Genomic DNA, 14,352 nt, shown 5'->3' with positions numbered 1-14,352 from the left:
CGAGATTAAGACCGAGGTTCCTGGATTTCTAGTTTGTGATTCAGATTGAGATTGAGGTTGTGATTGTGATAGTGGTTTTGATTGAGAAATCAGAGGTAAAATATGGGGGTGGTGGGGTGGTACGTCTACCTTCCTACAAGAAGTATTTTCTTTGTAAATAAAGAAACTCTTTCATTTCCAATTCTGAGTTGTGATTTTATATGAAAAATCGACTTTTGTAACTGGCACCTCACTTGAACCTCACAAATATGGCTACACTTAATCATACTTTGCCTCTTCATCCTTTTGTATATCATACATCACTATGCTTGTAACATAGCATTGATGGCCGATTGTAATACCAACTTCAATTTTTTTGTTGCATTGCATTGGTATTATAGTTAATTATTGACTTTGATATATCCGACCTTAGTTTCAATTGATTTTTTTGCTACCCTAGCATTAAAAAGCAATGTTCATACCAATGGTGTCATATTGACAAAAATATCAACATCAACACTGATACCACAATTAAAAAACAAATCATTTCTTCAAAAAATTTATCAAAATTAGTGTAAACAATTGGCCAATACCTTGTACTGGTATACGTAGTTATTTAGGAGTAATTGTTGAAATGTAATTATTATTCCATACATATCAACATTAATAATAAGTTTTCAACTTTTCATTTACCTCTCGAATCTCATTACTAGGGTGACAAAAGACGGTATTTGTTTTAATGGCAACTAGGGGTAGCGTGTCTTTAAAGATGTGACGATAGAGGATAAGGTGGTAGATGTGGTAATATATGCGATGGTAATACACAAGATTAGAAATAGGAGAGATTGCTTGTTAGATTTAGCCATGGGAGATGTAGCAAAAGAATTACAAGATGAACATGAAAATTCATGACTATTGTTCACAAGTATGTCCATTCATGCTCACATGTTATACAGTTATTCGAATACCACCTTAGTAACCCTCCGCTCCCTGCCAAAACCCTCCCCTCCCCCCCCCCCTAAATCTTGCAATGCCAAATTATTTAGGAAATTCCAACAGTAGTAGTGATCATGTTTTTTTAGAGTGTTTTTTAACTTCTCCCACATTGTGCAATAGTGTGATTTTGATGTTAACATCAAGGTGCTTTGTAATGCTAAAATTGAAACTATTTTTCCATAAAGAGCATTTAAAAAGCGTAAAAAAAGGATTGAGCTATTGTAGTGTATTGCACATAGGATTTGTGCTAGTAAACATATGAGTTATCGTTGGAGTATCGTTGGCATAATTGAGTGGCTATTTGTGCTACCCTTTTCATGGGTACTCTCTTAAATTCCATTGGGCATCCTAAAGGTTTGACTATATTGAATATGTGACTATAGATAATGATCCCTTTCATTTGGACTTAAGAGTGGCCACCATACCAACCCTCCAAAAATTTTAGCCTTCTCAAAATCCCCTTTTTATTCATCCAAATTCTTATAAGTTCAACTTTTGCTAGGCAAGCTTGAAGATGAAGAAGAATAGTTATTCATGCGTGTAGAGAAACATATTATTTCGTTTTCATGATTCCAACTAAAAGAAAGAGAGGGAGGGGTGTACTTTGTGAAAAGCTAGAGGAATGTCCTATGGTGTGCTCTTCAGACATTTATGCTATGGGGTCTTGTGATGCTGCCTAGTCCCTTTATGGGGGTACATTTAAATCTCCCCACTTGTTAATACAAGGAGCATCGGACAAAGGCTAGCATGCAAACAATAATATCTATCTATGGTAAGAAGGTGCATTCTATGACATGCATGCAATTTGAGCTATCGTGTAAAATCCAGCAAGGAGAGATTGTTCGGCATTTAGTCAGAGTATGCTCTTAAGATGATATTTGAGGGGGGTGGATAGGTGGGGGTGGGGGACAAGTAGTCAATGCCACCCACTTGCCATGTTTTATCTAGAGGGTAGATTCCATGGGAGCTTAGTATTCATTATTTGACTCTTTCTACAACTTTGTACATGTACCGATTTAGAATTGACATATGAAAATGAACTTTACAAGTTTGATGGGGTGTTAACTTGGGTAGTGGGGGACTCACTTAAATGGGGTTCAATGGGCATTGTGTTAAAATTTTGAAGCTTACTAATACTAATGCTTTTGAGATTCCATTATTGAGAGGACATAGGCATGCCATCTAGCCAAGCCATGAAACTTGATAACTCATCTTGCTTAAAGGATTTGAATGAAAGAAAGTGCACATTGACGCCCATCCTTTGCTTGTTTATGAACAAATAAGAAAAGTGGGTTCTTCATGCGTGTTCCGACAAGGGCAAGGGGAGCTAGCCCAATCTTGGCCCAAATGTGGTATTAGTAACAAGTTAGCGAAAGGTATTATGTATTAGCAAAGGATGGGTTGGGTTACGAAAACCAAAGGCCTAAACTCTAGGTTAGTGAGGCATGTCAGTCGTGTCTTTTGCCTTTTGCTTTGAACATAATGAAGGGGCATGAGGGAGGCCATCGCCATCGCTATCGCTATTGCCCATCACCAGCTTTTCTCTGCAAAGCATCAGTCACGGCCTCAACAAGGCCTCACTTAAGCTCTGCCATTCAACAACTGGCAAGCTTCCTTTATCCTCTGGTTTCATCACTTCTGAAGTTTTCATAGACTCACACAATATCAGGCTTTTCTTCGCTACCTCGAAGTCTGCGGAAGCTCGCTCCTCTGCTCTTCCACCACCTTGTTTGCCTCTCACAGTTCTCCTTCTTCCTGTTAACACCCGATTTCTTATCGTTTTAGGCTCGCCCTCCTCGCTTTCTTTTCCACTAACAGTTGCCCCTGTTGAGCTACTTTTTTGCCTCTCTAGTTTTCCATCAAACCCCTACAGGGATACCCAACGAGCTAGATTTTAGTCACTGTAGTTTTCCTTCAGATCAAACTACGGATGGAGCACCGGCATATCTTCATAGTTCACCGTCGTCTTCTTTTGCTCCTGATGCAGAAGTCTTGACTTCTTGCCTTCGTCTTCGGACTCCCGCGGGGAGTCGTTTTATATAGAGCAGCAGTCATGGAACTGCAAGGCCAACCGAGACCCTCGGGAGACTCCGGAGTCACTAGGCTTTAGCCCTGCGGGTTTCCTCGACCCGCTCGTGTCGCCCTGGGTGGCTTGCGTATGCTCACGTAGGACTCCGTGGTGCCAGCCCAAGGCAGCAAAAGTAAGGAAACAAACTGCCCAGATGCACACCGTGCTTGGCATCGGTAGCTCCTTTGCCTTGCAGGAAACACAACTTCGCCCGCTCCAAACTTACCTCAGTTTTTATACACTGTGGATCTTTGTTTGTTTTTGCGGCTTTCTTGTCTAGCACACCAACTCTCCCACCAAGTGCGCAGCTACACACACGGGCCTCGCACACATATATCTTGGGCCGTCATCCACACTGTCGACTCCCGTCTATCACTATTTCATGTTGAGCTCCAAATTTGTATAAGCCTTACTATGCTTTGCGCACCCTAACTAGCAAGTAACAGGATTCCGCACTAAGCTGATTGCACTGTTCAGACTCCGACCAACCACTTAGGTAATATATTTTGAAGCGTGTATTCGTTTTACTAGCTGTATGCTAGCCATCTTCTCGATTAGGGTTCAACTTTTCTTACAAATGCAACGAAGGAAACAATTCACGCCGCAATGGTCGGAATTCTGTTTTTCACCTGGTGCTAATATATTCTGACGTGCTCATGGTGGATAGCAGTGCAGGGCTAAACCGGACCGTTTATAAGTTTCATCGGTTCTTCACAGCAGCTCGGCCAGAATTTGGGCTGTAAGCAGAATTGGCTTCTCTTTCGTTCGATCCTCGTGATGGCTCTCCACATTAAAAAGCTTGCTCTCCAGGTTTCAAAGATAGATCTGGTATGGTACTCCACCTTGGTGTAAATTGCCGTAGAATGGAATTGAGCAGCTCCCCTGAAGAAGGCGTTACCATGCCAATTTCAACTAGTTATGGTCCTATACACGAGTTCTCAAAATCAAAGATGCTGAGTGGCCCTGGCGTTGAGCCTGGACACGCAGGTGGTCCTCAGGAAGGTATCAGGACACCGGAGCCCGTTGTTAAGAAAGCTGTGCGATATAGGGAATGCCTCAAGAATCATGCTGCGAGCATGGGAGGCCATGCCGTTGATGGCTGTGGAGACTTCATGCCTAGCGGAGAGGAAGGCACTCTCGAAGCCCTCAAATGCGCTGCTTGCAATTGCCATCGTAACTTTCATCGCAGAGAGGTAGACGGGGAGCCACCTTGTTACTGCTTCAGTTCCCGGACGGTGAGAAAAAGGCTCTCACATCTCGCATTGCCAGCTCCCCCGCTCCCGTCAACTCCCATCATGTTGCGCCCCTCTGCGCAAATGATAATGCCGCTACATTCGGATCACACCAACAGTTCCGAAGATCAGGACATGCAAGGGTTCCAGCATGGTGGATCCCTGGCTCACCCATCGTTCCCTCACCATCCCTCGATGGCATTCATTCCGAAGGTAACTCCAAAACGTTTCAGAACCAAGTTTACGACGGAGCAGAGGGAGAAAATGCTTGAGTTTGCAGAGAAGCTGGGTTGGAGGATCCAGAAGCATGACGAAGCCGCAGTACAGCAATTTTGTAGCGATGTTGGCGTGAAGCGGCACGTCCTCAAAGTATGGATGCACAACAACAAGCACACCTTCGGGAAGAAACTGTAAGAACATCTGCACTGTCCAAGCTGCTTAATCCTCAACCCAATCAAGCTGCTGGCTGACCTTTGGCTATGTCCTAAATTCTCCCTGTTGGCTTAACTAACGTTTACGAAAGAAATTGATAGCACTATGTGCTGTCTATTATGCGTTAAGGGAACAACTAGAGTAGAGTTTTTTGCTGTAAATTGGCGTGGGTTGCAGACGGCTGGTACCACGTCTTGCTTTGAAATTCTGATATACTGCGTTTTGGCTTTGCTGTTAGCTCACGCTGCCCGATTACTAAACAAGTACACCACTCATAGTCTGTACAATTATTCATGTCGATTTTGCAGGCTTCGTTTGCCAGAGACGTTCAATCCAGTTCCGGAGTCTACTTGAGCGCGTTCTGGGTGAGTCTCTCTATGTGTACCCAGGCCGTTACATTGATCTTTCCTTGCCAGGTTCATGAATTTCCAGCACTTCCCATGCAGCTCGAAAGTTCCAAAGCAACGATACAGTGGTTTCGATTTCCGGTGTTTTATAGGGGAGCGACATTTAGTGCATGAAAACCTACAGGGAGCAATCCACTACGTTAGCAAGATAGGAAGGAAATAGACGACAGGGGTTGTTGCGTGAATGTGAAATATTTCAAAAGCCAGTGAATGCTGAACCTATGAAGCAGATGCAACATAGTTCAATCTGTCTTAATTAATACTTACTTTTGATAGAAGTCTTTGAAAATTTGAGCTGAAAGGCGAAGTATAACAATGCATCGATGATCGAGATTCGAAGAATTGAAAAGCTTTGAACATTTGAACCAGGCTGACATGTAGTATTTAAAAAACGAAAACAAATTTATTATTGGGAGAGCGATTATTATTATATTCTGGGGATGACACGTAGTATTTTTGCCGTTAAAAAAAGGAAATAAATCTATTGCTGGAAAAGAGCATATCATTACATTTTTTTGCGTCGCATGCGCGTGCAGGAAAAGCGTGACATTATTTATTATTTGGGTATACTGTTACTTTTAAAAAAAAAAAGGGTGTAAATACGAACGCATGTGTAAATGGACCTCGGTCTACGGTAGAGTCTTAACGATACGCGACCCACCTACCAGCCCACAACAAAAGAGTGGATCCCACGTACTAGCTCCTTTTTTGGTTTTTTATTATTAACTTGGTACCTAAATGTAGTTATTATTCTCATAGTATCTCCCATGTGATCGTCCACCCCTTGTTTGTTAGCCCTTTAAGGAAGGTCTTCGTTGACTAAAAGTTAAAATTAATTTGTGTTATTATTAGCATTAGAGGTAGCATTAGGGAATGTCTTAGAGCACGTTCCGTGTTCCTCCACAGACTGTTGAAGCAGCATTTGTGGGCAAAGGCTGCCAGCAGATTGCTCATTCCCATCTCTGACGAAGGAACTTGCACCTTTGCAAAAAATCATCAGAAGAAAACAAGAAACCTGCAAACCCCAAAGATAATATTGGTTAGGAGACAGATATAGCGCCCCGAAATGCTCGGCTAGAGAGGGATGAAATTCTATCTACAGTAGGGTGGTACACTGCTGAGTTTGGGCATGGCGATGAGCGATGAGGCGTAAGGTGCAAGGGAACAATGCTGGCATGGGCATTTCCTGGTGATCCTGGTCACAGAGCAAGACGCGGCAACGTGCTCTTAGTGACTAAAAGCTAAAATTACTTTGTGTTATTAGAAGGTCTTAGTGACTAAAAGCTAAATTCAGTTTGTGTTATTATTAGCATTAGAGGTAGAGATATGCAATAGCCCAACACCCTTTAAAAAATGAGACAGTGCCTACACACACTTGTGCACTCTTGTTCTCATAGTATTTCCCATGTGATCATCCACCCGTTGTTGGCCTGTTTTTTACGTTTCAAAATTATTTTATGAGATTTTAGTTCGTCCATCCATCATGGAAAACTAAAATAAGGGCTTCCTTCAAATGTTTCAACAATGTTTATAGGGCAAGCCTCATCAATGCTATCCATCAAGCATCATACTTCTCCTTGCTTCATTCCTTATGCTTAAATAAAATTTATTTCAAAATATTTCCTCTAGTCAAATTTACTTGCATAATTTCTTCTCCCTCTTCACATAGCACTAGTTTCAATGGCTACCAAGATAGATGTTGGCCTATCCCTTGGGTAGGGCTTATTGATGATTTGAGCTTGGATGGGGAAATTATTTGTTCTGTATTTTTTGTTTGCATTGAGTTGGATCTCCAAATTTAGTGTAAGGGCTTCTTTCAATTGGGATCCCCCCCCCCTCTTCTCTCTCTCTTTCTCTCTCTCTCTCTCTCTCTCTATGTATATGTATATGTATGTGTGTGTGTGTGTGTGTGCGTGTGCACACACACACACACACACACACACACACACACACACACACACACACACACACACACGTATGTATGTACACATATATATATACAAATTGCAATAATCCACCAAATATTTTCATGTAGTTGGTTTGTGATGGGAGTGGCTTCCTTGGGTTGTTTGTAGCAAGCGGTGCATGGAGTGTCTTTCAAGGGCTTTGGAAATGGATTTTAGAGCTAAAAAATCCTCATTCTACCATGCATTAACTTCAATGAAGTGCTTGATTTGGCATGCCCATGCTAGCTAACATCTAAAGCATGGCTTGGATCATCGATCGCTCCTCAGAAGTGCTTCATGCAAGCACAAGAATTGGAATAGGAGAATAATCTAGCAAACATGGTTTTTAAGACTTTGATGGCGAGGGTAATGGCGATCTTTCCGATTTTGCCTTTCATGTATGGAGAGGCAGGTGGGACGAGTAGAAACATCTCTTGCTCGGGTGGGTCACTCATAAATATGTAAGCATAGAACGTGGGTTACACCGTTTTCACATACAGGAGGGTAACATATGAAGGGGGCATTCACAGATTGAATAGAAAAAGGGATTGTTTTATTCATGATAAATCTATAGATAATGCGTTTTACAAAATAGTCCTTGAACGCACGCAGTATATAGGGTTTATATATAATGACCTCCTCGAGCCCATATAAAGACACATGGGGAAAATTCCTACCATTCCAAGGTGCTGCCAATAGCTTTGCTAACTATATTGAGTTCGAAGTCCCTGATAGTTTAAAGAAACTTACAAAGACATTGTGAATTTAGGCTGGAAGGATCATTGCTAAATTTTGGTAAATATCAGCATCGGCGAAAGACTACCCACTCATGTGCACAAAGAGGAGCATGCAAGTGACGATGAAGGAAGTAAGAATTCACAACCTTACAATATCTTTTGAGCCCTTATTCAATCACTTTATACATGCACATGAAAGAAGATCGCTAGTGTTGACGGTTTTGATCACTCATCCTGCTAATTCAGAAATGCTCAGTTTAATTTCCAACCTGGTGATGTGCTTCGTGAGGATGATCACCCTTGCAATCCTAAGATAGGGGTGCTCGGGTGCAGAACAAGTGCCAACAATTAACACTCGGTGGTCAAGGCTAGCTAAGAGGGAAGAACCATGTGATAACAGGAGAATATCGAGTTATACACACACTTAACACTTAGTGAAATATTGCGATAAGTAGAACCAAGGAGACAGTCATTTTCTCATTCATTTTTGATACAACTAAGCCGCCTTGGCTTGCAATGACACTCCCTAACCTATCAACTCAGGTCGGAGAAAGAGAACTCGACACACTGCTCTCACTTGTTCTCTTCCTTGCTTATTACAAGCAACAGCACCTCTTGCTGCACAACGGATGCTTGACCGCCTCCCTGGCTTCTTGCCCCTATCCGAGATCGATGCTCGGTGACCACCTACAAGTTAGCTTAACCCGAGGCTAACATCTTGCCTCAACTATCCTTGCCCATGTCTTCAAGGACTGGCACGGACTAGACATTGCTCGAAGGTGGATGCTTGTGGATTGAACCTGCCGGGTCATTGGCACCTTTGTCAGATGGGAGGTTAGAGACAAACAGGTTTTGGAGATGGCCTGGGCCTGACTTCATGTGTAGGTGGTGGTCAAGGAAATCTTGCCCCCTTGGTGGCCAATGATAGATACTGCTGATGTCCATAGCGGGTGCTCAGGTTTAGCAAGCAAGTCTAGGGTCCAAGCTTTGGTGACTAGACTCTTCAGATGGAACGTCAATACCTAGCATCTCAAAATTTCTATAATACTGCTTCACCTGGCTGACTTGCTCCTGCCACTTGATCTCTGGATCCTTACATAAATCACGTATACAATCACACATAAACTACACTTCTGTTACATGGGTACTGATGCTCGCGTTCTCGTAAAAGATTACTGTAGTAGATGGGTAACTCAGCCATAGTAGGTTTAGGCAGCTGCCATACTCATGCAAGAATCAACCTGCCCTACGCTTTGAATATGTTGGGCTACTACTTAGTGCAAAATGGTTGAAGTCTTGAATGGCCTTCTTATATATGGAGATAATAGGTTGTACAGGCTCCAAAATTTCTTGGTCCATGGAGGGTGCTGTAAACACTGCATCTACTATTGGTGGTTGCCGATAAACCTTGTAATGGATGGGCATCTCCCTCCCACCCGAAACACATTGCAAAACTTTCGTGGAATCTGTAACAACAACTAGGAGACCATCTAGCAAAATTGGTTTGGCATCTATGAGCTTCTCGGTCTACACCTCCTTATCTGCTACCTCTGCCAAAACTCAGATCTACACAGATACATCAAAACTGAAGTCTGTTTGTACCTCTTGCTCAGTATGTGTCTCCTTGAGCATAAGGATCGCAATGTCATAGAATAGTGGGAAGTGCTGAGAGAGAACATGGTCTACACAGTGTAGTCCCTAAACTATCTGGCCAACCATTGGATTCCCCCCCAGGTGTTGGAGCATAACTTGTTTTTACAAGCCAGGTACCACGAGGAGGTGACCATATTTTTTTAGGAACAGACAGTCAATCTGTGCAGGTCGGAAGGCTACCGAGTGTAAGTCTCTGTAAGAGCAACTTGAAGACATAAGGGAGGTTCATGATGAGCTCCTTTAGGCACACGTTCAACTACAACAGATGCACACTAAGCTCCAACCCTCAAACCGACCATGGCAACCTGTAGTGCGAGCTCGAATGCCAGAAGGACCTCATGAACAAGGCTCAGGGCACTATGGTGCCCATTACTACCAAAAAATTTGAATAAGTAGCAAGCTGCACAGAAGCTACAGCAATAGGTCACAGCAAGCAAGAAGCAGTAGGTGGATTGCAACAAAGTCGAGGTGCTAGGACAGAAGAATGTATGCCTGAGGGATGAAGTAGCATAGGGGCAAACACTACAGAAGGAGAATATGTGGCTCCAAGCAAAGATGGAGAAGTACTAGCAACTCCAACAACTTATCTGCCTCCTCCAGGTGCCCAAAGGACATCCCAAAAATCTACCTCGCAGATAGCTACCTTATCACAATGGAGCTGACGGACAAACAAGTGGCCTCCAATACTCAATTCCATGAGAATGAGCAAGTAGCTTGGGCCAACATTTCTCAACCGAGGGGGGTACTTCACAAACAAAGGGGCCAAAAGGGGTCACGCCCCAAACACTACTGATGCTACATTTAGTCTGTAGCGGGTCGAGAGGAAATTGCTCTATGGGTCCAAGGTACTGGAGGGGGGCAGGAAGTGGAGGCAAGGTAAGAGGACTGAGTGCTGAGCTAGTTCCTTGTTGCTTAGCTCTATGCACTTGCTCATTCTCTTTTGGTGGTTCTTGATCCACCATGTCCTTGACGTCTTTTCCTTTGCATGGGGGATTCCCTGTTGGCTGTTCCCCTCTAATTGCTCCTGATCCTTGGGGGTTCCTCCTCACTGTTCCCCCCCTAACTATTTTTCTTGGAGGTGCCCTTGTCATCACTGTTCCCCTCCGGCTTCTCATCACCTTGTTTTTCACCTGCCTGGCTATCCTGTTTCTCCTACTGTGGGTTTTTGTCCTTCTCTTGCTCTTCTTCTACCCCTTCTCCCTGTTCATCTTGCTATTCTTTGGCCTTCCCCCCTTTAGCTTCCTGCTCCTTTGTCATGTCCCTCTTGTTCATTATCCTCTTTCTTCTGCTCGTCTTGTTCCTCCTATTCCTTGTCCTATCCATCTGCTTTTAGAGGTCCCTATCCCTCTTGATGGTAGTGCACCCGGCCATGGCACTCTCCCAAACATTAACCTGTGATGGAGCACACATTGGTGGGGGCCGAGCTTGCAATGGGTTTGTCCCATGTATCCAGGTGGCTTAGTTGATTCAATTGTCCCTTGATTGCTTCTAGATCACCTAAATGATGCTTGGTAGTGACTCAAAGACTCAAAAGCACAAATTTTGAGGGAACAACTGCTTCTAGGCGAAAAACTATACAAAAAGGTGTGAGGTTGTAGTTACCTTGTAAGCTGTCCTATAAGCCCACGAAGAAGAGTATAGCTTGATGTCCCCTTCACCTTTACCAGACTGTATTGTCTTTGTGAGGTGTCTTTGTGAGGTTGAGGTTCAAGGCCTTGTTAGTGGACTCTGCTTCACCATTATCATGAGCATAATAAGAATTGGAAATTGTATGCATGATTTTGAATTCCTTTTTAAGTACCTACATCACATCATTAAGAAAATGTGCACTTTGATCACTATGTGAAGAGAGTGGGAGAGAAGGAAGGAGTCTCACTTGCAGCTTTCTCACATACACAAAGGGGGAATACATTAAGGTAGAGGCTGAAAATAGCATTCCACTTCTTAGTTGTGAAAGCCAAAAGAACTCTAACTACAAAAGAATAGGTGAACTCTATATGTGTGAAGAGAGTGGGAGAGAAGGAAGGAGTCTCACTTGTGGCTTTCTCACATAGACAATGGGGGAATACACACAAAGGTGGAGGTTGAAAACAGTTTTCCTCTTCTTAGTTGTGAAAGCCAAAAGAACTCTCTAAGTACAAAAGGAATAGGTGAACCCTATATGTGGGTCTCAAACTAAACTTAGCTAACTAAGGTGGCATACTAACTGAGCCACTAACTAGAGTACATAAGGATAGCTATCATCTAGCTATTATTCATGGGTGGTATACCAACCGCATCTGTAGCTAACAAGTCGGCGACATAAATGCACAATGGTCACCCTGGCATATTAGCCCATCTGTAGACTGATGCATATCATAAAGTAGCTTATGCAACTAGGCTACCTCACATGCAGCCATTGCTGCACCCATGTACTCAGCCTCTATGCTCAACAAGGCAACTGTAGGCTCTTTCTTGCTGCTCCAAGTGACTGCAGCACTCCCAAAAGAGAACATATATCCACTGGTAGATTGTCTATCAGAAATACTACCAGCCCAATTAGCATCAGTGTATCCATGCAAGTGTATCTGAATCCCAGTCTCATAAAATAGTCCATACTGCAACGTGGATTTCACATACCTCAGTATGTGTCTAGCTGCATCCAAATGTGGTTTCCTTGGAGCCTGCATAAACTGACTTACCAAACCAACAGCATAGCTCAAATCTGGCCTGGTAATAGTCATATAAATCAAACTTCCTACTATGCATCTGTATATAGTAGGGTCTTCCAGAAGCTCACTTGCATCTGTGCTCAAATTCACATTCTGCTGCAAAGGAACTGAAATAGGCTTACAACCTGTCATCCCATATTTGGATAGCATGTCCAATCCATACTGCCTTCGCAAGAGCCATATCCCACTTGTGGATCTAATCACCTCAATGCCCAAGAAGTAACACAGCTCTCCCAAATCCTTCATCTCAAACTTCTCCTTCAATAGCATTTTCACATGAAGGATATCTTCATCACTATCACCTGTGATGATCAAATCATAACCATAAATGACAAGTAGCATAATACCTTTCTTTGATTTTCTCACATAAAGTGAAAAATCTGCCTTGGAAATCTGAAAGCCAATAGTGACAAGGTACTATCCTATCTTGTCAGACCATGCTCTGGGTGCTTGCTTCAAGCCATACAAGGCTTTCTTCAACCTGCAAACAAACTCAAGAAGAACATCATGAACATAACCTGGTGGCTGCTCCATATAGACATCTTCTTTCAAATGACCATGCGAGAAAGCATTCTTTAAATCCATCTGATGTAAAGAGCATCCCTTTAATGCAGCCATAGCAATGACTGCTCTTACAGTTGCCATCCTTGCAACCAGACTGAATGTTTCTTCATAATCAATGCCATATGTCTGTGCATACCCCTTGACAACTAATCTTGCCTTGTATCTGTTTACAGAACCATCTGCATTGTGCTTCACCTTATAAACCCACTTGCAGCTAATTGCATTCTTATCTTTAGGCAAAGGCACCAATTCCCATGTAGCATTTGCTTCCAAGACATCCATCTCTTCATCCATGGCTTTCTCCCATTTTTCTTTTCCCATGGCTTGTTCAAAAGAAGTGGGTTCTGGTTCATGTATCACTTTGATATAGGCATAGTGAATGGCTGTAAATCCATCATATTTTAGCCTATCCACAAGATACCTAACTCTGGTAGACCTGCACAAAATAGGCTCACTACCAGGTGCTCTCAAAACATCCCTTGTCTTCCTTACTCTAGGTGTAACAATAGAAGGAATACCCATTTCATCATCAAGGCTCTGTTCTGAGCCACTAGATTCACCATCCACATAAGAGTGACTTGCATTCACATCAACCATGTGCTGATCTACTTTTTCTTTTCCTTTTCGAGATACTTGCATACCATTATCTGCATTGCTATGAGGAGATTCTCCTGATCTCAATCTGCCTGTCCATGGTGAATTATGTGAACCACTGCTAGAGGACACTGCAGGTCCACTAATATTTTGTGATTGCTACTGTGAATTCTGTGCAGCATTACCATTTTGTGCATCTACATCATCAATCACATTTATTGGTTTATACCAGCTACTCATCTCATCAAAAACATCTCTGCTCATTGTAAACTTACGAGTAGAAGGGTTATAGCATCTATACCCTTTCTACTGCAGAGAATAACCAATAAAGATGCACTTCTCAGCTTTTGGATCCAACTTGGATCTCAACTCATTTGGCACATGAACATAGGCAATGCAACCAAAAACTTTCAAATGAGAAATATCTGGTTTCCTACCAGTATACCTCTCCTCTGGCGTCATGCCATGTATTGCTGCAATGGGAGTCCTGTTCATTATGTAGACTGCTATAGCAACTACTTCAGCCCAATACTAATTTGGCACGTCTTTTTCATTGAGCATGGCACGAGATACCTCTCTAATATGTCTATTTTTCCTTTCAGCAAGTCCATTTTGTTGTGGGGTCTGACTGCATCAATATTGCTGCTTTATGCCATGCTCCTGTAGCAACCTTGCAAACTCCTTTGAGAGGTACTCTCCCCCTCCATTTGACCTTAGGCATTTTATTTGCAAGCCTGTTTCTTTTTCAACCATAGCTTTAAACGCTTTGAAATGTAAGCTATAGTCATCAATAAAAGTGACAAAATAATGATAGCCTCCAATAGATGTAGCTTTAGTAGTCCACACATCAGAGTGGATTAATTCCAATGGCCTCTTACTCTTGAACATGTCTAGGAAATGGTTTCCTTGCCTGTTTTCCAAATTGACAGGCTTCACATACCTTATACATTTCTGCAACCTTGAAGTTAGGCAATCCTACAACAATATTTTGGGCCTCCATTAATTTAAGTCGCTGTACATTAACATGACCAAT

At 42.6% G+C, this 14,352-nt stretch overlaps 1 protein-coding gene across 1 annotated transcript; it reads left to right on the top strand.

Annotated features, from left to right (window-relative positions):
* Positions 1-2,577: 2,577 nt before the first annotated feature.
* Positions 2,578-5,524, top strand: LOC147894137 (zinc-finger homeodomain protein 2-like). Its single transcript, XM_087384781.1, has 3 exons — positions 2,578-3,539; positions 3,714-4,685; positions 5,016-5,524. The coding sequence occupies exons 2-3, from the start codon at positions 3,874-3,876 to the stop codon at positions 5,059-5,061; spliced, it is 858 nt and encodes a 285-aa protein (XP_087240907.1). The 5' UTR covers positions 2,578-3,539; positions 3,714-3,873; the 3' UTR covers positions 5,062-5,524.
* Positions 5,525-14,352: the final 8,828 nt, after the last annotated feature.

Source organism: Dipteris shenzhenensis, chromosome 14, assembly GCF_047967505.1.
Source record: "Dipteris shenzhenensis isolate YYH24624 ecotype China chromosome 14, Dip_SZ_1.0, whole genome shotgun sequence".
NCBI lineage: Eukaryota > Viridiplantae > Streptophyta > Polypodiopsida > Gleicheniales > Dipteridaceae > Dipteris > Dipteris shenzhenensis.
Note: the sequence above shows the minus strand (reverse complement) of the source record. Positions and strands in the feature narration are given on the sequence as shown.

Coding starts and splice junctions, on each gene's coding strand:
- LOC147894137 (XM_087384781.1), top strand. CDS start 3,874: ATGGTACTCCACCTTGGTGTAAATTGCCGTAGAATGGAATTGAGCAGC. Junction 4,686..5,015: donor CACACCTTCGGGAAGAAACT/GTAAGAACATCT, acceptor TCGATTTTGCAG/GCTTCGTTTGCCAGAGACGT.